General features: G+C 43.8%; 2 protein-coding genes and 1 pseudogene across 3 annotated transcripts in view; 1 reads left to right on the top strand and 2 right to left on the bottom strand.

Moving 5' to 3' along the window:
- The window catches only part of TUT4 (terminal uridylyl transferase 4), a 151,419-nt gene extending 143,038 nt beyond the window's left edge, over positions 1–8,381 (bottom strand). The window contains exon 1 of the mRNA XM_087820435.1: positions 8,260–8,381. The gene's annotated coding sequence lies outside the window, so the exon portion shown is untranslated. The remainder of the gene's footprint in view (positions 1–8,259) is intronic.
- A 266-nt stretch (positions 8,382–8,647) lies between these two features.
- SHISAL2A (shisa like 2A) lies at positions 8,648–23,015 on the top strand. Of its 2 annotated transcripts, none has more exons than XM_087820441.1 (3): positions 8,648–9,072; positions 15,824–15,963; positions 22,729–23,015. In XM_087820441.1, the coding sequence occupies exons 1-3, from the start codon at positions 8,891–8,893 to the stop codon at positions 22,992–22,994; spliced, it is 588 nt and encodes a 195-aa protein (XP_087676567.1). In that variant the 5' UTR covers positions 8,648–8,890; the 3' UTR covers positions 22,995–23,015. The 2 variants fall into 2 exon arrangements, with proteins under 2 accessions (XP_087676567.1, XP_087676568.1); XM_087820442.1 differs by having other exon boundaries at positions 22,744–23,015.
- LOC148092433 (transcription elongation factor A protein-like 7) lies at positions 21,592–22,068 on the bottom strand (annotated as a pseudogene).
- Positions 23,016–23,250: the final 235 nt, after the last annotated feature.

Below are 23,250 nucleotides of genomic sequence, written 5' to 3' on the forward strand. Positions count from 1 at the left end.
AGAGAAGGCTTCACTGAGGAATGACATTTAAGCTGAGGGCTGAAATTTTAATGAGTCATTTGGGGGAAAGAAGTGGGGAGGTCCTAAGCAGATGCAGTAGGGATCCTGCAAAGGCCCTAAGGAAGAAGACACTAGATTGGATGGAGCTAGTGTTGCCTGGAGCCAAGGGATAAGGAGAAGGGTGAGAAAGGTAGGCAGGGACCAGATCATTCAGGACCCTGTGGAACGCAGGTAAGAAATGCTGCAATGAACACTAGGGATGTTTGGTGAACACACAATACAATATACAGATGACGTATTATAGAATTGTACACTTATAAAATTTTATTAGTCAATATCATCCCAATAAATGTAATAAAATTTAGATTTATAAAAAGAAATGATAGTGACCTGACCTAACATGACAGAGCTTGTCTTCAGTCCCAAATCAAAGGGCAGAAATAAACTGAGGGCAGCGGCACACACTGAATTACTGGTAGGAGAAGTAGGCAGCTCTGGGGTCTGTCTGGAGGACGGGTCACCATGGAGACATCTGTGGAAAGCAGACAGAGCTAAAATCTCCCAGATCCAGCAGGGCCAGCCTTGGGCTTGATAGAGGAGATTGCTGAGGCCTGGGTCGCTACAAATGACCAAGCTGCTCGCACAAATTCCTGGACCTCACTCAAAATGATTATATTGCAGGGGGTCAAAAGGCCACATTTCAGGAAAGAAATGCTGCGCTCTCCCTTTCCTTAGCACATGCCCACCTTTCCCCCCAGGAACATTACCTTTGTCTTTCCCTCTCCTAAGCTCCAAGAGCCCTTCTTTTGCTTTTGTAACTTGTTTCCTAAGCCTATGCAGCCCAGCTGGCTCACTTCTACTACTCCTGTAACTTTCTAAAGAAAATTTTTTTTTTCAGAGAGAGAGAAACATCAATTTGTTGTTCTGCTTATTTACTCATTCATTGGTTGATTCTTGTATATGCCCTAGGTGGGGATCAAACTTGCAACCTTGGCATATCAGAATGAAGCACTAAGCAACCTGCCCAGGGCTCTGTAACTTTCTCTTATAATTTGGGGAAAAAAGAGAATTGTTGCCTTGGGTATGACAAAACCTCTGTAGCTTCCTCTTCTCCCCACATCTCCTTTAGTCTCTACATCTTAACCCTCACCTGATTTTTCACCACTTTGTGTCAGAACAGAGATTGGGCAGCTACAACAGGAACCCAAAGTAAACACAGTCTCAAATAAAATAGAAGTTTCTTTCTATCCCATGTAAAAGCTGGACCTTTTCTCTGCTCCATGAATTAGTCAGGGGCCCAGGCTTATGGCTCTGTCATCCCTATGATGTTGCCAGCATCTACATGATCCAAGACAGCTGACTACTTCAATCCTGTTCCTTTAAGGGCACTACATCACATTATACAGATCAGAAGACTCAGTCACATAGTCATACATAGACACAAGGATCACTGAGAAAGATTTTATTCTGAATGGCCATGTGCCCAGGTGAAAACTGGGGATTCCATTAACATAGAAGAGGAAAACACATGTTGGGGGAGCAGGAACAAACTGCCATCTCTGACCCACATCTTAACATGTTTCAAAGCTCTCCCCCTTTCCTTCTTCCTGCTACCACTATTCTAACTGATATTTGTGACAATTTGGAAAGTATTAAAGAATTATTCCTTGTTTATCTGAAATTCAAATTTAACTAGCCATCCTGTATTTTATCTGGTAATCCAAATACAGGTTGTAGCGAGTTGAACTAGATATCCTCTAGGATCTTTTCAACTCTAGGAAACAGATTCTTATTCTTCTGATTTGTGTTGTTCCTCTTAATGAAAGCAGAAACTCTTCTAAGGATTAAAGTAGAATAGCTGAGAACAATAGTTAAAAAGCTAATCAATATAACAAATGACAAGTCTACCTTACTAGCTGTGTAACCTTGGGACAGTCACTTAACCTCCCTGAACCTTCACTGGTTCATCTAACCAATAAAAGTAAGCCAAGATTTTACTTAGTAAGTGCTGGGCACTGTGCTAGACACTTCTGTCTATGTGCTCTCTCACTTGGAATATTCAGACAAACTAATGTATAAGAAGGCACTTTGTAAGTGCAAATGGGCTATAACAAATATGAAACAGTATTAGCATTAGTGTAATGACTGTCTGCAGTTGATTTCAAGACCCCTGGAGGGAAAGAAGTTTCCCAAGCTTGTCATATTGTGGAGGAAAAACTTTGTCTAAAGGGCAGAGCAGTGGCTCTTAACTAAGGGTGATTTAGTTCACCAGGGCACATTTGGCAATATCTGAAGCCATTTTTGGCTGTCACAGTGGGGGAGGGGTACTACTGGCATCTAATGGGTCAAAGCCAGGGAGGCTGGTAAACATCCTGCAGTGCACAGGACTGTCCCTTACAAGAATTATCTGGCTCAAACTGTCAATAGGCTACAAACAGATTCACATCCCAGTGCTGCTGCTTAGCAGCTGAGTGACTCATGGGCAAAGTACTTTACCTCTCTGGCCTCAGTGTCCTCCTCTGTGACATCGAGAATATTAGTAACACTTCCATCACAGTTATATTGTGATGATTAAATGACAGTACACCCATAAAGCACTGCAGTGCCTGATATATAGTAAATATTCAGTAAATAATAGTAATTCCTGTGGTTATTTAGGTATTACTGTCCCCATTTAAAAGACAGAAAATTGAGGTTCAGAGGGGAAGAAACTTGCCGAAGGTCAAAAGAAAAAGCAGTTCTAGTCATGGGTTGACAAAATTCATTAAAAGTCTTCTGTAGCAGATGATATGATATAGAGAACCCTAAAGATTCCACCAAAAAAACTACCAGAACTGATAAATGAATTCAGTAAAGTGGCAGGATACAAAATAAATATCCAGAAATCTGTTGCATTTTTATACACCAATAATGAACTATCAGAAAAGGAAACTAAGAAAATACCATTTACAACTGCATCAAAAAAAACCCAAAAACCTAGGAATAAATTTAACCAAGGATGTAAAAGACCTGTACTCAGAAAATAATAAGACACTGAAGAAAGACATTAAAGAAGATATAAATAAGTGGAACTATATACCATGTTCATGGATAGGAAGAACTAAAATCATTAAAATGTCCATACTACCCAAAGTAATCTATAGATTCAGCGCAATTCCTTTTGATACCAATGGCGTATTTCACAGAACTAGAACAAGTATTCCAAAAATTTATACGGAACTACAAAAGGCCCCGAATAGCCACAGCGATCTTGAGAAAGAACAAAGTTGGAGGAATCATGCTACCTGATATCAAACTATACTACCAGGCTATATAGTAATCAAAACAGCATAGTGCTAACATAAAAACAGACATATAGCTCAATGGAACAGAATATAGAGAGCCCAGAAATAAACCCATGCCTTTATGGTCAATTAATATTTGACAAAGGAGGCAACAACATACAATGGGGTAAAGATAATCTATTCAGTAAATGGTGTTGGGAAAATTTAACAGATAGTTGCAAAAAATGAAACTAGACAACCCTCTTGCACCATACACAAGAATAAACTCAAAATGGATTAAAGACAAATGTTAGACTCAAAACCATTAAAATCCTAGAAGAAAATATAGGCAGTAAAATCTTGGACATTTCTCATAGCAATATTTTTTCTGATATATCTCCTCAGGCAAGGGAAACAAAAGAAAAAAATAAACAAATGGAACTACATCAAACTAAAAAGGTTTTGCACAGCAAAAGAAACCATCGACAAAATGAAAAGACAGCCCATTGAATGGGAGAACATATTTGCCAATGATACATCTGATAAGGGGTTAATATTCAAAATTTATAAAGAACTCATAAAACTCAACACCAAAAAAACAAACAACCCAATTAAAAAACAGGTAAAGGAACTGAATAGACACTTCTCCAAAGAGGACATACAGATGACCAATAGATATATATAAAAAGATGCTCAGTGCCACTAAGCATCAGAAAAAGGCAAATTAATATTAATGAAATAGCACCTCACATCAGTCAGAATGGTTGTCATCAATACATTAATAAACAACAAGTACTGTTGAGGATGTGGAGAAAAGGGAACCTTTGTGCACTGTTAGTGGGAATGCAAACTGGTGCAGCCACTGTGAAAAGCAGTATGGAGTTACCTCAAAAATTTAAAAATGGCCTGGCCAGCATGGCTCAGCGGTTGAGTATTGACCTAGGATCCAGGCGATCAGGGTTCGATTCCCGGTCAGGGCACATGCCTGGGTTGCAGGCTGCAGCCTATCAATGACTCTCTCATCATTGATGTTTCTCTCTCTCTCTCTCTCTCTCTCTTCCTCTCCTTTCCTCTCCCTGAAATCGATAAAGATATATTTTAATAAATAAATAAGTAAATAAATAAAGGTGTCCAGAAGAAGGGACAAGCGAAAATTGAAATCTAGCTTGAATTACCAATCCTTGTCTTCAGCATAGAACTACATCAGGCCAGAGAAATGGGCTCTATTTTTCTGGTTTGCACAAAGGCACACAAAGGAACAAAGGCAGTATAAAGCAGCAGCCCTACCTTTGAGAACCAGGCCCTAGGCTGAATGCTGTGAAACTAGGGCTGAAGCAGGTACAACCTCTGACCTGGAGTTTGAAACTGTGATTCCTGTGAGATGAAAGCACATGGAAGGTGCCCGATGAATGGTACATGTACAGTCAAGACAGTAGATGCTTCAAGAAAGAATGATGCCCTAAGGATTGGTCACAGAAAAGCTTCCTGCAGAAGGGGTTTCTTCAAGCTAGGCCTTGAAGGGTAGAGAGGATTTAGATAAGCAGAATCAGGGAAGGGGGTCCAGGCAGGCACAGGTCGGGGTGTAGGGCAAGGGGAGAGTCCAGGGACTCCCTGAGGATCACACATGCAGCCCAGCCCAGCGAGCAAAACCCAGTTCTCAGCCACTGGTTGCACCCGGGTTCTCATCCCCGATTGGTTAACTAGGGTCACTGGTCAGAGCTGCAGCTTCGAGCTGTGCCCCCCCCCCCCCCCCCCAGGGAGCAGGCATTTCTTTCTGGACCCTCTCCAAGAAGCCAGGCTTCTGAGCAAGGCTGCCTTGTTCTAGAGGGCACTGTCTTGAGAACTGCTCAGAGGGGATTCCAGTTATGGCTTTCCCAAGTGCCAGGCTTTGGCTCTTCCTAGATGCAGAGAGGAAAAGTGACCGGCCTAAGGACAAACCACAGGTGACTAGAACTTATTACTGGTACATCTTTGGGCAAATTCCTTAACCTCTCTGAGTCCAGTGTTCCTATCTGTAAAGTGGGTGTAAAATTGTGTGTATATGTGTGTACCTGGAAGATTCCATACTAAAGTATTAAAAGGTATTTCAGTGTGAAGCTATTATGGGTGATTTCCATTTTTTATTTTAGTTTATCTGTATATTCTAATTTGTTGTTTTATAATGAATATGTATTATTTTTTAATAGTTTTATTGCATAGGGTTGTTGTGAGGATTAAAGGAGATAATGAAAAACACAGCAGTATTTCTACTTTGCAGTGTGCTCTCCATAACTGTGAATTCTCCCTGCTCACCGTTCTCCTATACTTTCCTTTCCTTTCCTTCTGGTGTGAGTGACTCTGGCCCCCAAGCCTCAGTTGGAGAGGAATGAGGAGGTGGTACACGACTCTGATTTTAGCTACTGGCTGTGTAGCTTTGGGTAAGTCATTTAACCTCCTGGAGTCTCAGCTACCTTGTCTGCAAAATGGGAAGAATAACACCTACCTCAAAGGAAGTTTTCAAGGGCTATATGACATACAAGATGGGAAACTATCTGGCTCATAGTAGATCTGCAATAAGGGTCTGCAGGAAGAAACATGATGTACATGATGAAGGAACAAGCATTGGAGTAGGAGCTAGACCAGAATAGGTAGAAGATTTTAGCATAGATTCTACAGAGCCCAAGAGGTCCATGGATAGAGTTCACGGTGGGGGTGAAGGGTGAGGGTGGGGACCATGAACTTGGATAGAAAAAAATTACATCCTTGTTTTCACTAACCTCTAACTAAAATTTAGCATTTCCTTCCATCATACATATAATCAACAAATCACAGCAGTATTAGCAGTACCTGTGACTTTGTCACCAATAGGTATCGGATATTTCTGTATTGAATTACAGTAGTGATGTCTTAAAATACTATTTGTACTCATTCACCACCTCGAAATTACAATAGGTAACAGAGCAATTTCTAGATCTTGTTATTTAATGTGTTTAAAAAGAACTAAATCACAAAATAAATATTTTGGTAATGATTCTGTATAATTGGTTTCCTTTGTATTCCAAAGTAATATACTTTTTTAAAAAATATATGTTTTTATTGATTTCAGAGAGGAAGGGAGAGGGAGAGATAGAAGCATCAATGATGAGAGAGAGTCACTGATCAGCTGCCTCCTGCACACCCTGCTCAGGATCGAGCCTGCAATCCCGGCATGTGCCCTGACTGGGAATCAAACCTTGATCTCCTGGATCACAGGTTGATGCTCAAACACTGAGCCATGCCGGCTGGGCAAAGTAATTGACTTTTTATAGTTAAAAATATTCTTCTGAATAGAGGTTCATAATCTTCATCAGACTGCCAAAGGGGACCCTTGGCTAGACAGACATGGGTACCAGTCCTGCCTGTACTAGTCCTGCCTGGGCCATCAACTACTGTGTGACATTGGGCTTGTTATGTCTCTCAGAGGCACAATCATCCTAGCTTGACTCACCCACAGGGTTGTTGGGAGGAACAAATTAATTCTTGGCTGGAAAAGGACTCTGAAAACTGTTCACAGCTTCCCCATTTTACCTAAAGCCACAGCAGAGTGCTTTCTACTTCCCAGCTGAACCCCATGTCTCCAGGAGCAATCTCTCCCTTCTACAGGATTCCACTCCACCCCTTTACTCTCCATCTAATAAATAAAAGGCCAAAATGCACCTCCATTAGAGTACACCATCCAGCTCCAAGTTTGCAGAGCTCTCTATCTGGAAAAAGATTTTCTGAGGGATAATAACAATTCCCTCCAATTTTCATATTTGACCTTAGAGTGACTCTTGAGGACACTACCCCCTTAAAACCTTTCTTTGGTCCTTCAGATGGTGACCCCTCTGTGGCCACGGTCCCTGCATTTTCCCTTTCACTGCCCTGCCCTGTGATGTCGGTCTGACTCCCCCACCATACTATGTGTTTCTCAAGGGCAGACCCAGACCCAACCCTTTTCAGGGGCTCCAGTGCCCAGGTCAGAGGCATGTCATACATTAGCATCTTAGGAGCTGGCCTAGATGAAGAAAGGAACTTGAAGCACAAAGAAAAAAAGCAAAGGAGGGGTCAAGCTAGGGCTTGAGCCCAGATCCCCTGACGGTCATGATTTATCCCACACATACCCAAAGCAAGGGATGGAGGATTGGGGAGTCCCAAGGCATCACATTATTTCCTATGCTAGCCACTACTGTGAAAAATGAGAGCTACAAATGAGGACAGCCCATCTGTACAATGGGAGGTGTCAGACTCAGTGGCTTTAAACCTTTTGACCTGACTCAGAGTAAAAAATGCATTTTTCATAGCATTAGTATCTGCCATGTACTTTTTCTATTCCATTTAATGATTGCTATTTTTAATGATAGCTGTGACTCAAAAACTGATTACATGGCCCTTGGGTCCTTTTCAGCCCCGGTACCCAGTGATTGGCTGAAAGGGAATTATTCACATAATGAATGGGACAATTAAAGCTCAGAAGTCCCTAGTTCTGGCTCAGTGTGTTTCTGCCAAACTGCGCACCTCTCAGATGCTTGGTTTCCCCAATGCACCCTGAGAGGACAGAAAATCTCTAAGGGCTTCATATAGGCCTTTGGATTGTGGTCCTCTGATCCTAGTGAGAACATTGCCCCTGTGAACTGGAAATAATTTCTGAGAATGGAGAGGTGTACTGGCTTTGCTTCCTGGTGAGTGGGGTTACCATCTGGGACATTCATTAGCCTCTTTGCCCTAGGCCAGTGTGGACAGGGTGTGAACAGGGGAGTATGTCAGTGCATGAGTTAGAGGATGAGGGCATTTAAACGTCCACTGGTAGAGAAGCGCTGTGAGAGCAAGGCCTTGGGAAGGACAGACCCAGGTTAAAATCCCACAGGCCTGAGGGCCAGGGGAAAACGACTTCTCTCTGACCCTTAGCTCTCATTTATAAAACGGGTTTGAAAATCCCTTGTCCTCTGGGTTGTTGCGACGGTTAAGTGAGGCCCCGTGTTAATCATCCCATACTCACCCTACTGTGTGTGGTCGCTTGCCTGCGTCCTGCACTAGCCTGGCGCTGCCCTGAGGTTGCCGGCACAGTGCCCGGCACCCGGCAGCGCTCAGTGCAGATGTGGAATCCACGCTTTAGTTCCCGCCCTGCCACCCAGGACACGCGTTGTTTCTTTGAGCTTCCAGCACCCTCGTGCAAACGCTGGGAACGCAGCGGGGCGGGTGGGGGCAGAGCCAGCAGGGAACGGCGCGCAGGCAGCTCTCCCGCGCTCCCTCCGCCCAGCTCCGCGGGTCGCCCCCCAACCCGCGACCGCGCTCGGACGCCGGCTCCCGCCCCCTTCCCGCCGCTCTCCACTCCCACCGCTCCCTGGTTCTCCTCCCACTTCTCTCCCGCCTCCACCCCCCGCTCCGGCCGCGCCCGGGCCGCGTACCTGGCGCGCTCTCCGGGTCCTCGGGGATTCTAGGTCTCCGAGCGCTGCGTCTCCGCGCCTCTCGCCTCGTCTTCCTTCGGTCTCTGTGTGTCTCCCTGCTTGTCTCTGCCTCCCTCTGTCTCTGTCTCTATCTCTCTAGAGCTCAGTTTTGTCTCCGCTCGTGTCCTCCTCTCGCCGGCCGTCTGGCGGCCCGAGGCGTCGGCGGGCCGGGCGCGGGGCGCAATGAGCGGCGCCTGCACTAGCTACGTGAGCGCGGAGCAGGAGGTGGTGCGCGGCTTCAGCTGCCCGCGCCCGGGGGGCGAGGCGGCCGCCGTCTTCTGCTGCGGCTTCCGCGACCACAAGTACTGCTGCGACGACCCGCACAGCTTCTTCCCCTACGAGCACAGCTACATGTGGTGGCTCAGGTACCGGCCCTGGCCCTAACCCCCTCTAGAACCCTAGTCCACTTTTATTTAGCCTCTTCACCCCCCGCCACCCCCCCTGCCCCCCGCCCAGCCAGGCTGCGTGATAAACCCTCTGTTCTCATCCAAGTGCCCGCCCCAATATCGGCACCAACCCCCTCGGGCCGGACGCTGAAGCTTGCTCCCATTCATCACCAACCCACCCGCCTCTACAACCCCTTCTCAGCTCCATTCCCCCATCCTGATCCTGTTACAAACTATTATTCAACTCCGACCTTGAACCTCACCCCAACTCCACCCTGAAAAACCTTCACTTTATCCCCCCCAAGTCATCCTCCACCACCCTCAACCCAACCCCAAATTACATACCAACCCTCTCCCTAACAGTAAACTCCAATCTTCCAGTGTTCACGGGAAACCCACACTCCACCCTCATCCAGCCTTATCCCTGACTTGACTCATCTGCTCTAAATCACCAGCTCAACCTCCGGCTTTAACGTCCCTGCAGCCCCACCTGAGCTCTCCTTCCCCACCCTGACTCCAAACATGGTATAGACCCACATCCGAACCGCGCCTTACAACCTTAACCCTCACCTGATGCTAGGCCTCAACTCAACCCCCTCAGCCCAGCCTCAACTCTTTTCCTTCCTCCTGATATTCAGTTGTTCTTCCAGCCACCTCTTACTGAGCGCTTAGCTTTCCTAGGCCCTGTGGTGAGTGCTGGGGATGTACTCCATTCCTGAGGTAAGACAGAAGGTCAAGGGATCAGAGCTGCCTCCAAGTTCATCATGAGACAGCGGCATAATGCTGCAGCAGAAGCCAGCTCAGGCCGTATTAATAACAGTGTGATTTGGGTGAATATCCACCCATGGGGCTCAGTTTCCCCACTTGTTCAGGGAAGGGGGCAGTTAGGCCCTTGCTGATATTCCTGGGACCTCAGAGTGGGGCTGAGAGGGCAATTGGTCTCAATCTCTCTCCATCTCCAAAGACCTCACCCAGAAGGTAGGACTTGACCCTAAACTTGCCCTGGGAAACAGGCATCAGCAAAAACGGAGTGGGCAGTCTCAGTAGACAGTGATTTTCCTGTCCCTGGAGGCTGCATGCCCCCTGAGTGGGAAAGGACCGCCTGCCACTTAAACTTCTCTGAGTCTTTGTCTTTTTATCTATCAAATGGGAAGGATGATAAATCATTGCCCTGATTTCCTACTAGGGCAAGAACCAAATGAGATAAAGAGGTGAAATCAGCTTGGCATATGCTACTGACAATTATAGATATTATTACTTTTTCTAAACAGCTCAATCCGTACTTTTAAAGGATTGGCCAGATTTTCAGTTCCTGTACATTCAGCTGGTCTCTGTAACCCAGAGAAATATATTAATTTATTCTCTGTTCACCCATATTTTCATTCATTTATTATAGCCTTTGCTTTATGCCAGGTGCTATACTAGGCACTGGGGACACAGATTCAATTATCCTCTGCCCCCCAGCAGCTCACAGTCCATTCAGAGAGATATAACGTGCACCTGAACTATAACAATGGAGTATTTGTTTAGGATCTACTGTGTACTTAGCACTGAGGTGGGTACTGAAGTATGACGGCACTAAACTTCCCTTTGAGTTATAGAGACAATGTGGAGTTCTGGGACTGTTTAGAACCTGCTTCAAACTTTGGCTCTGTCACTTAATAGCTATCTGAACTCAGACAAATTATCTCCGAGTCTCCTTTTTCATCTTTAAAATGGCAGTAGTAGTACCTGTCTTATGGAATTGTCGTGAGGATTAAGTGAAGTACGCATGTGAAAGTGACGAGTACATATTGTAGATGCTCAATAAAGGGGAGTTTCCTTTCCTTGCTCATAGGCGGGGAAAGTGAAGCTTGGAGTATGAAAGTGAATTGTCCGAGATCTAGCAATGTCACAGTAGACTGAGATTTAAAGAACATTACCTAGGATCATCCAAGGGCTAGACTCACACGTTTGCGACCCTGGCACATTTTCTCTCCATTTTACAGATGAGAAAACTTGAAAGTCATTAAGTTACTATCAGGGAGTGCCCTAAGCCTGTGTGGCCCCAAGCCCAGGCCTGTCCTGCTGCACAACTGTCTAAATCTAGCCTGGCTTTCTTATGACCTGCTCTACTCAGGTCATTTGAAAAAATACTCAATGACCCTTTACTGTCTTCTGGGCACTGTGCTAGCCCTTGGGAACACAAAGTTGAGTAACTCCCTCAGCATCCAGCCAGAACCCCACTTTTTCTACTACCAGACTTTTCCCTATAAACCCCTGTAGTCTCTCCAGTTGCCTTGGACCCTCTTGATGCATGGGATACTTTAGTGGCTAAGACAATGAGGTAGTAGATTGAATGGGGTGAGCTCTGAGATTGCACACATGTCAGTGTGCTCCCATCCTATGACCCCAAAGAGTAGCTGCAAGGCTCTAGCCTGCAGGGCTGACTCTTCCTCATTTTGGACATAAAGTGGTTCATAAACATCACTGCAAAGTGGAGGAGGAGAACTGAAGGTCCTCAGGACATCTGGGTGATCAATGTACTCCAAACCCTGAAAACCCTCTGGCATGCTCCTAGCAGAGCCCCGCCATTGCAGGTAAAGACCTTATTTTGCTCTGGACTCTATTTGGCCTTTTTCATGAAAGCTGGCCTTTAAAAACATAAATCTTCAGGTAAACACTTGTTTCCTTCAATAGCCCTCAAGGAGAATTGCTGTCTGCAAAAGAGTATCTCAAGAAGCCAAGACTCAAGAGAAGGGGGGCACACTCCCTGTGGACAAGCAGCTGTCTGTTCCACTTCCCACTCACCCTCTATCAGTAATTCTGGTTTTTTTATTAGAATGTGAGCCAAAAGGCAGCAGCCTTGCTGGAGGGCAGAATTGGTGGTCAGACATTGTGGACACCTGGTGAGATAGCCTTTACAAATGAAGAAAATGAAGATTGAGGGGTGAAGGATTTTTCAGCTTATATGTCACAGAACCAAGATTCAAAACTAGACTTGCTTGACTGAAAAGCCCTAACAAATGTTAGACTGACCTTCCAATTTTTTCTAGTGGGTCACAGTGAGTTATCTATCTTTCAGAGTCATAAATCTGTGAAATCCTAGTCATAAATCTGAGAAATTGAAGAGTTAGCGACTGTTCAGTTCAATTTCCCACCCAGGGCAGGAATCTCTTACTTTGTTGAAAGGTGTCCTCATCAGGTGCTCTGTGCAAAGCTGCCCCTCTTGAGGCAATACATTCACCATGGGACAACTCTGACCATTTGAAGTTCATCTTATATTGAACTTAGCTGAATTATATTAAGCACAGATTTTTCCCCTTGGAACCTTCCCTGCTCTGTCCCAGCTCTGTACTTGGGGGCTGGTTCCTCTGTCCATAGACAGACCATCAGAGACAGTGCCCACTTCCTAACTAACCACCGATCTGGGATATATCCCCCCAGCTCTCTCACTCACTTTTCAAAGGACCCTACTTTTCGAAGGCCCTTTCCATCCAAGTGGCCGTAGATGTCACTTGTAAAAGGTGGGGTCCCAACTTGTGCACAAGTCTCTCAGCTAAGAGCCTTATAAACAGTGAGTATATCTCAAAAGAGGAAATAATGTTTGAAGAATTAACAAGTACTACGTGTTCTATGTGGAAAATGAGAGATAAAAAAGGAAAGAAATCATGGGAGATTCAGTATCTTAGCTTGAGTTCCCCCAAAGACTTGGAGACAAGGATTTGAGGGCAGATAGTTTCCACGGGAATCAATCCTAAAAGACACTGGTGGAGGGTGGGGAACTGAGAAGGTGGGAAGGGAAGGAGCTAACCATGGTGTTACCAAGAAAGTCACCACCAAGGGTCACCAGAACTTAAACCTGCTGAAATCTGCCAGCCAGTGTAGAACCTACACCTCAGAGTCATTCCACCCAAGGGCCAGGAAGCTGGGTATTTACATACCAATTTCTGTCAGTCATTGGTTGTGTGGTGGTGTGAGAAGGCAGGCAATAATTTTCCTGCACTTCTGACCTGCTTACTGTGCAGGCAGAGACTGTTCTGGGCCCACAAAAGCCCCCAGGCAGAAAGATACAAATGCTAGCATTTGAAACTCTGGCCAGAATATTTTACAATTATAACCCTAATGGAGCAGGGACAGGACATCCACAGCCTGGGCTATACCCAAAAACAGCCTGTCAGCATTTTGGTATATTTCCATACAACCTTACATATGTATAGTTATGTATATATTTGTTTTAATTTATTTGAGTTGGGGTTACACTCTGTATTTAGTAGTGTGTCCTGCTCTTAACATTATCTTTTTTTTTTTTTTTTTTAAATATATCTTTATTGATTTCAGAGAGAGGAAAGGAGAAGGAGAGAGAGACAGAAACATCAATGATGAGAGAGTCATTGATCGAGCCCACAACCCAGGCATGTGCCCTGACAGGAAATCGAACCCTGATCGCCTGGATCCTAGGTCGATGCTCAACCGCTGGGCCACACCCGGCCAGGCTCTTAACATTATCTTATCTGAATTTAGCCTTGATCTTAAATATTATTTGAAAATATCTTTTAAGGGCTTTATACTATTCCATTGCAGGGGTGTCCAATAATTTATTTAGCTGTGGGAATACAGACTCTCCACAGCTCTAAGGTTTTTCTATGTAGTAGAAATTAACCATCAGCTAGCTGGGAACAAAATCTGGCAGAAATGGCAAAGACAGGAGTCTGGGGCTGGGGTCAGGAAGGAGGGTGGGCAGAGAAGCTGGAGAAGGAGTCTTGATACTGTGACTTATAAGGTATTTGGTCTTCATCCACAGTTCCTGGCTCCCAAAACCCTTGGAATTCCCTAACTGTTGAGAATAATAAAGGTGTCTTTGGGCCCCACCCAAGGGTGGGGTCTGTTTGTCTGGAAAACCAAACTTGTGATTAGAGGTTTAGAACTTTACCTTCCCCCTCCTACCTTCCTCGTGACCTCATGGAGAAGGGCTGGAGATTGAATTCAGTTGTCAATTATCAATGACAGTTGTCAATCATGACTACATAATGAAGCCTCCGTAAAAACCCAAAAGGACAGCAGCTGATCTTTTAATTATTTGGAGAGCTTCCACGTTGGGGAACCAGAATGCTTCCATGTGCCACCGGGCCCCAAACTCCACAGAAGTTCTTTTGTTCATGTCCTCACCCTGTGTATCTCTGCAACTGGCTGTTGATCCAAATCCTTTAATATCCTTAATAATAAATCAGTAATCTAGTGAGTAAACAATTTTTCTTGAGTCCTGCAAGCCGTTCTAGCAATGTAATGAAACCCAAGGAGGGGGTCTTTGGAGCCTCCAATCTATAACTGGTTGGTCAGAAGCACAGGTAAGAGCCTGGGCTTGCTGCTGATGTCTGAAGTGTGTGTGTGCAGGAACATTCTTATATAACTGAACCCTTAACCTGTGGAATCTGATTCTATCTTGGGTGGATCATGTCAGAATTGAGTTGAATCCTTAGACATCCTATTGGGGTCAGATAATCATTTGTCAGTGTCGGGAAATCGTCACACGCAAATTGGAATTGGATCTGGGAAATCGTCACACGCAAGTTGGAATTGGATCTGGGAGCCCTTTTTAGAGTTGACCGCAAGAAGGGCACACAAACAGAGCCAGGTACCTACCTATCCCCTACCATTAGGAGAGCATCTCACAGTGCCTGAAACATAGTAGGCATTCAATAATATTTACTAACTGCCTACCATGTGACAGGGCTTGTACAAAGGGAAGACAAAGCCAATTAAATATGGTTTGGTCTGCCTTCAAGGAACACATGAGAAATACTGTTGAACACCTACTATGTGCCAAGAACATGACATATATCATTCATCCTCACCTGTGAGGTGCTGTGTTTGGTTATTCTCACTTTTCAGACAAGGAAACGTAGGCTCAAAATGTCAAATAACTTCAAGATCTCACAGTTGGTTACAGAGCTGGGTCCTAACCCAGGCAGGTCTGGCTCCAAAGTTCTTTGCTCTTTTCCTACCACACTGGGCTGCCTGACCCAGTTGGAAGTGCTTAAGGTCCAGAGTAAAGAGTCCTGGGTGGATTAGCCTGGCATGCAGGGAAGTGGGGGGACGGGAGAGAAAGATGACCTAGGAAAGCATTATTGAGGAAGTGACATTTGAGATGGGTCTTTGAAGACAGGTAAAATTCCAATGTGGGGAGATGATAGGGAGGGATCATGTGAAAAAGGAAAGACAGTGGTCCCCAAATGAGGAGTTGTCTAGAGACCAAGTGACCAAAGCCTGACTTGGGACAGACCCAATGAGATTGAATAGTGAAGGACCAGTGGTGGGGAGGTTTCCAGATGTGGAGTCCACACTGGTGTGATAACCTACTGAAGGGTGAGTCAGAAATTTCTTTGAGGCTGGAAGGACAGCTGGTTTTTAACTAAGGCCTACCATGTGCCTTGATTTTTTAAGAAACGGCAATGTAGGGACTGCTCTCTAAGGTCATCTACAGCTCCCTGGGGTGGGAGCAGGTTGAGGAAAGTAGGGAGGGAAGGAGAGGAGAAGAAAGGGAACATGTACTGAGTCCCAGCTATGTGGTGGCACTGAGGCATGTCATTTTATGTATGTGGGGAATACTTGGCATATAGTTGATACTCTCCCATGCTTAGGCACAGAAAGCCTGTTTAAGACAAGTAGGGACAGAACAACACTTCCCCTGTGACATGCTGCCTCTCATCCCTTCCTGACACTCAGCTCCTCTTTGGTCTTCTCTCCCCAGTATTGGTGCCCTTGTGGGCCTGTCCATAGCAGCAGTGGTCCTCCTGGCCTTCATTGTCACTGCCTGTGTGCTTTGTTACCTGTTCATCAGCTCAAAGCCTCACACAAAGTTGGACCCAGGCTTAAGCTTACGGACTACAGGTAAGAAAGAGGTCACATTATTTCCTTTTATTCAGCAAGCGAGCATTTTCACAGAGGGGACATATTTAGAAATGACATTTTGAACATTTGCCTCATGAGTATTCCTGGAATATTCAGAAGCAGCAGCACATTTCTTAAGAGGTTTATGATCTGAACATTTCCATCCTAAACTTTTTATGTGCTATGTGTTTATCAAAATAATTTGATATACTCAGCATTCTATTTATTACACGAAGATGAATCCACCCATCTTGTGGATTTTCTAAGACAGTGTTTTAATTCTAGCCTTAGAAAATGCAAACTGATTTTAATATTATCTCAAACAAAATACAGTTAATAAGAAAAATGTGCTGTTCCCCAAACTCAGTTTATTCAGAAACTAAATACAGGTATTTCAGATAACCTGGTGTTCTGGACTACCCGTGTCCTTATGGATATAGAGCTTCCCTACAGAGCCACCCCAAAAAGTGTTGCTTTTTCACAAGTATTTATATCACATATTTTCACAACCTTTGCAAGGTACTGGGAGAGAAACAAGTAGCTACTGGCAAAAAATCTTTCGTTATAGTTTGGTTAACAGCACTCAAAATGGGTAGTATTATCTCTGTTTTAAAAGTGAGAAAATCAAGGCTGAGAGAGATTAGGTGACTTGCTCAACGTATCACAACTAATAAATGGTGAGGCTGAAATCTGGCCCATGTCTTTCTGCCTTGAGTCATGCTTGCTCTTCAGCCCACCACACTGGGTCTGCGTAGTATATAATTAAGCACAAAATTGTTTAATACCAAATGTAAGGAGGGTTTCAAAAAGGAAAGGAGACTTGAATTAGTGTTGAATTGGCGAAGGAGTTGGTTAGGCAAAATAGATGAGAAAAGGCATTTCAGGATAGGATAAATAATGGGTAAAGGTGTGTGGGCGGACTGAGTGAGACCTGTGCAGTGACAGGGCCATTCACCCTGGGGCACCGTGGGGAGTAAGGCCAGGCTGGGCAGGGGAGGAATTTAAGCTCAGAAACAAGGATAGCAAACATCAGGAAGGGAGAAGAGGCAGAGTGGGTAACAGCTAAGCTTCAGAGAAAGACAGAGCTTTTTCATTTGCACAAGATTATTTTTCCAATTTTCCAATAAACTTGTACAACAAACAACAGCACACAAACACATCTCAGATCCTGATGCTTATGAATAATCCCACTGTGGCTGAGCAGTGAAAAACATAAGGGATGGCTTTTGGGGATGGGATGATTCGTCTCCTCTCCTTGGATGCAGTGGCAGGAGAACAGGAAGAAAGCCTAAGCATAGACCCAGACTCAGGGAGACCAGGGATAGGCCAGGCTTTAGCTTTTTTTTTTTTTTTAATTGATTTGAGAGAGAGACATTGATTTGTTGTTCCACTTGTTTATGCATTCATTGGTTGATTCTTTTTTCCCCCATTGGTTGATTCTTGTATGTGCCCTGACAAGGGATCAAACCCACAACCTTGGCGTATTAGGTTGATGCTCTAACCAACTGAACTACCCTGACAGGGCCCAGGCTTCAACTTTTATAGAGAAAAATCATAAAAGTTAATGAAAGGCATAAAAGAACTTGACCATCTGGTGAGATACGGAAAGTATGTGAATAGGAAGGCTCGATATCATAGACAAATCAGTTCTTTCCAAATTAATCTATAAATAAAAATCCCAACAAAAGGTTTAGTGGAATTTGTCAAGTCAATTGTAAAATTAATCTAGAAGAGTAAAGGTGCAAGAGTGAACAAAACGATTTTGGAAAAGAAAGAAGAGACTTGTCCTATCAAAAAATAGGACATGTTTAAAAGATAAGAATTTGTCAATTTAATATTGGCACAGCAACTGACAGATAGAATCGGGCAATGCAGTGTCCTCAACTAATGCAAATTTGCTACCAAGGACATTTGGCAATGTGTAGAGAAATTTCTGGTTGTCACAGTTGGGAGAGAGGTGCTCCTGATACCTTTTGGTAGAGGCCGGGGATGCTATTAAACAGCCTACAACACAGGACAGTGCCCCACAACAAAGAATCATCCAACCCAAAATGTCAATAGTGCCAATGTTGAGAAACCCTAGAATAGAAAGTCCAGAAACAGACTAATTAAAATATAGGAATTTAAGCAAAACATTTAATTTTTAAAAACAAGGGAAAAGATTGGCAAATTTACCTATACAAAATGCAAATAGACATCAAATACACATAATAAAAAAGACATTATACATAAAGTTAAAAAACATGTGATAGACTGCAAAGATATAAATAAAAGTACTTAAATACAGGCAATCATTATTTGCAGATTCAATACTTGTGAATGTGCCTATTTGCTAAAACTTATATGTAACTTCAAAATCAATACTTGCAGTGTTTTCAGGGTCATTTGCGAATGTGGACATGTGCAGAGCAGCAAAAAATTTGAGTTGCCCCATCACACACATTCCTAGCTGAGGTTGAACAAGGCCATGCTCTGCCTTCTTATTTCAGCTCATACTGTAAACAAGCGTCCTTTTCATGGTATATCGAGTGCCATGTTTTTGCATTTTTATGACTTTTGATGGTGGTTTCACTGTTGAAAATGACCCCCAAATGTAGTGCTGAAGCGTGAAAAAGCGTGAAAAAGACTGTGATGTGCCTTGTGGAGAAAATACATGTGTTAGGTAAACTTTGTTCAGGCAAGAGTTACAGTGCTGTTGGCTATCAGTTAAATGTTAATAAATTAACAATATGTATTAAATAAGGTGTCTTTAAACAGAAACACACAAAACAAAGTTATGTATTGACTGGTTGACAAAAATATTGTGACCAGAGGCTCACAAGAACCTAACTTTTATCAATCACATTGGCAAGTACAAAAATGGATCATATTAATACTGAGAAGGTTGGGTGAGAGGAATGGATACTGTCATATACTGCTGGTAAGGGTATAAATTGGTACCACCACTTTGTAGAGTAATTTGGCAATATCTATTTATATTAAAATTAATATACCCTATAACTCAATAATTCTATTTCTAATTATCTTAGAAGAAAGAGTCACACTAGAAGAGGATTTTTAAAGATGGATATCATGTTAGTCACATTGGAAACAAACTAAATGCCCTCCAGTAGAAAAATAATGAAATATGAGATGACAGAAGGAATGAACTAGCTCTAAATAGATCATCTCATTCATTTTTCACAATAACTGGGTAGAGTATAGATCTTATTACTATCCATTTTACAGGTGAGGAAACTGAGACCCAAGTTACCTAGTGAGTAACAAAGCCAACTCTACCTCCACTCTCCTTCCTCTCCTTATTTCTCTGCTGAGAAACGAAGTCCCTACTATGTGCCAGACACTGTTTGAAACTTTACATGCATTATCTCATCTAATTTTCCCAACTACTTGAGTGAGGTAGGTGTTATTATCGTCCATCTTACAGATGTGAAAACCAAGTCTTAGAAAGGTGAGATGACTTACCCGAGGGGTCACAGTCTGTAAATTGTGGATCAGAAATTCAAATATATGTGTTTCTCTACCTCCAGAGTCCTACTCTTCCTACCTCACCAAGCCAGGCCTGCGCTCCTGCTTGAGTCCTGGTCCCCTCATGACTCCCCACCCTATTTCCTTCCCCACACTGAGCCTTTCTGAATCACAGAGAATACAGTTCATCCCTTGGCCCTGTGAGTAAAAACCACCCTCCTGTTTTTTTTACTGCTCAGCCACCAGCTGGATTATTCAATTGCCAGGGTTTGAGATAGCTTATGTTCTTGCTTCTCGTTACCTATTTTTAAGATAGAAAATGCATTTCCTGACCTTTTACTAAATGACAGCTTTCAGCTCTCCCTCTCTTTTGCCCAATCTCAGCCCTTAGTTCCTCTCTTTCTTCTTAATTAAGTGCTGTCCTGTCCTTCCCAGGAGCCTCTTGTCCCTCCTTCTGCATGTGGGACAGTTTACAGGCCCACTATCTTACATTTATCTGAGCTTTACCCTTTATACAGACTTTCATTTCTGTTCGCAGTCTCCCTCTCCAGTAGGACTTGTAGAGATATCATTAGCCCTATTTTACTCCAGGGCTCAGCCATAGGAAGTGAATTGGCCAAGTCTATGCAGTTGTGAGCATATGTTGCTGGGATGTCAGTCCTGATCTCCCAGACTCTGAAGCCTGTGATCATTGCACTGTACCTCAGGGTCCTGTTCTCTGAGTGTGGGAACAAGGATGGTATCGGAGTGCCTTGGCAAGAACAGAGTGGAAATGGAACAGAGATTCTGGAAACAGGCTCCTTCTGCTACCCAGGCATTCTGTACTGTCTTGTCACCCCCACCTCCACACCATCTCCAAACTTGGGATGCAAAAAAAACCAACTTTCTTACTCTAGTATTTTGTAACTAGCTTGATCAGAATGGTGACTCCTACTGTTGTGCTAGATGCTATGCTAAGGACTTTAAATTTATTATTCCATTTAACCTGCTTAACTACTCTACCAAGGGATTATTATCAACCCTGTTTTGCAGATAAAGTGAGTGAGGTAAGTATGGAGTTTATGTTCCAACCTTGGTACATTTAATAAGAGACAAAAAAAAACAAAACAAAAAAAACACCCAGCAACAGCAACAAAAAACAATGGAGGTAAAAATGGAAGAGTTCAGTTCTTATCCTTCTCTGAAAGGTGTTGGTGAGGGGCTTATTAGTCAGCCATTCTCATTGATTCAAAGGGCTCCTAGAAATTAAGTCTGATACTTTCATTGTATAGATGAGGAGCTGAGGCCCTGAAAGGGACAGCCATGTGCCCAGGGTCACCCAGCCAGTGGCTGAGCCTTTGCCTCCTAGGCCAGGGATCTTTTCCTGCAGCAGTCCTTCTCACCATCCAGAGAGAATTCATTTGGCCCAGAGCCCACTGCTTTTTTTTCAACTTATTGGGGTGACATTGGGTAATAAAATTGTATAGGTTTCAAGTATAAAATTCTACAGTACATTATATGTATGTTGTATTGTGTGTACACCACCCCAAAACCCCCTGCTTTTTGTTGTTGTTCTTAATGTTCACCAGAGGATATTTTTTCCATTGCTTTCAGAGAGAGAGAGAGAGAGAGAGAGAGAGAGAGGGAGGGAGGGAGGGAGGGAGGGAGGCAAACATAGATCTGTTGCCTTCTGTATGCACCCTTACAGGGGATTGAACCTGAAACCTTTTTGGTGTACAGGACAATGCTCCAATCAACTGAACCACCCTGAGAGGGCGAGCCCACTACTCTTTAATTAACTACATTTGGTACCTATGACCCAAGCCTCAGTGATGAGTCAGTCTTTTTTTTTTTTTTTTTTTATTGACAGGTTCTTTTATTGTGTCTATTTTAGTACTTTTTGTGACACAAATAATACACACACATATACACACATATATATTCATTTTTTTTGAAAATTAGAAGATGCAGGTAGGCAAAAAATGAAATAAAATACAGATCACACAGGGAGTCACTGTTAAACTTTTGGTGTCTAATAATTCAGACTTTTTGCATTATATCACATATAAATGTACATTTTATATATAATGTTTTGCAAAGTGTTGTATTCACTTTACAATATACAATGATTATCTTCTAATGAAAATGAATGAACCATCCTATTAAACAAATGAGATTGGGTCAAAAGGTGAGATGTTGGTAACAAGAGTCACCTGTAAATCAAAGGAACATTGAAGGATTAGAGTAAAATAGTAGCAAATATTTAGCAAGAAAATGCAGACAAAAAGAACCCAGTGATATTAATAACAGAAAACAGTTGAATTCAGGGAGAAACGCATTAAATGGGATAAGGATGGCCCGAGAATGCCTGTGGTTAGAATGCAGAGCCCTAAACTTCTTTCTCTGACCCCTTATCACTTCCAAACTCCTTTCCATCTCATCTCTCTCTCATCGTTTCTCCGTTATTAAAAGGCCTATAATCTGTGTCCTCTTTAGATTCCTCGAGAGACTGAAGCGGCCCTTGCCTGAAATTCCCTTCAGTTTGCTGGCCTTCAGTTCTCCACAGGAGCGTTCTTCCTCTCTCTCCGGCACACTGCCCTTGGGCTTCCCTTCATGTTCTTTGCAGAGTTTGCATGATGCAGTTGTTTCCTGTGACATTTCGGGATAGTTTCCTCCTCTTTTTCTTGCCTTGAGATGTCTGTGAACCCAGACCCTCGGGAGCACCTGCAGACAGAAAGGAAGGGGAAAGGGAAAGAGAAGGGAGAGCTCTCTGCTGGGGTTTAAGGAATGTATGTCCTTCTCTTGGCCACAATCACAGTCACCTGCAGGGCAATAAGGAGCTGGTCAGTGACCAGTCACTTTTAACTCATTTGCAAGGAGGGAGAGAATCTCAGAACTCCCCTCCTGGCTGGTCACCACAGGCTAGTTCCAATTTCAAGATTGAGGGCCCCAGGCAATGGGAGAAATGACCACAGAGGTCCTTGGAGACTGGTGGGAAGGCACAACCCTGGCCTGTATCCTCATTTATAAAATTAGTTTTTTAATAGTACTTACCTCATGGGTTTACGGTGAAGGTCAAATCTTCGTATCTCCTAATTGTTTAGTCTGTCTCCCCCACTAAACTTTAAGTTCATTAGGAACATTGACAGCTCTTAGTGCACTGATGTGTGGTATATCGCTAATAAATATTTGTTAAACAAATGATGCGTATAAGACTCAGCACAGTCCTGCCTGTCCAAGGTAAGCACTCAGGGAAGTTAGCCAGGGTGTGTGAGCCTGGTGGGAAGAATGGCGTGCGGAATAACCCCATGCCCTCAGCTTGCTGTTTTCCAGAACCGGAGGAGATGTCCCCTGTCCGCCAAGATGGGAATACAGGCAAGTCGGTGGAAGTGCCAGGAGTGAGCCCTCAAGGGCAGAGTCACCCCTTCCTGAACCCACAGCTGGACTGCAATGAGGAGCAGGCTGTGGACCGCAAACACCTCTTCCAGTACTGCTTCATGGCCACAGTGACCACCAGTGACATTCCAGGCAGCCCTGAGGAGGCCCCTGTCCCCAATCTAATCTCACATGGACCAGTCCCGTAGACATTCAATAAATGTCTCTATACCATCCTCTCTGGAGTCTCTTTTCAGTGAAAGGCAGGCATGGGGATGATCAAAGGGATTTCAGTGCCTAGCAGGATAAATGAGGGCTTTTCCCAGCAAACACACCAAGGCTCTGCTGTGGACCCAGCTGTTCTGTGCCTAGCCACTGTGAGAGTTCAGACATGGATCCCACGTAAAATGGTATCAACTCCATGCAATCAAGGAGAAGCCGAAGGCCTGTAGAGGCTCAGAGGAG

Source organism: Miniopterus natalensis, chromosome 9 (assembly GCF_054644295.1).
Source record: "Miniopterus natalensis isolate mMinNat1 chromosome 9, mMinNat1.hap1, whole genome shotgun sequence".
NCBI lineage: Eukaryota > Metazoa > Chordata > Mammalia > Chiroptera > Miniopteridae > Miniopterus > Miniopterus natalensis.

Bases quoted from the DNA above. Each gene is read 5' to 3' on its own strand.
- SHISAL2A (XM_087820441.1), top strand. From the start codon at position 8,891: ATGAGCGGCGCCTGCACTAGCTACGTGAGCGCGGAGCAGGAGGTGGTG. The intron at 9,073-15,823 runs GTACCGGCCCTG...TTCTCTCCCCAG, and splicing joins AGCTACATGTGGTGGCTCAG to TATTGGTGCCCTTGTGGGCC. The intron at 15,964-22,728 runs GTAAGAAAGAGG...CCATGCCCTCAG, and splicing joins CTTAAGCTTACGGACTACAG to CTTGCTGTTTTCCAGAACCG.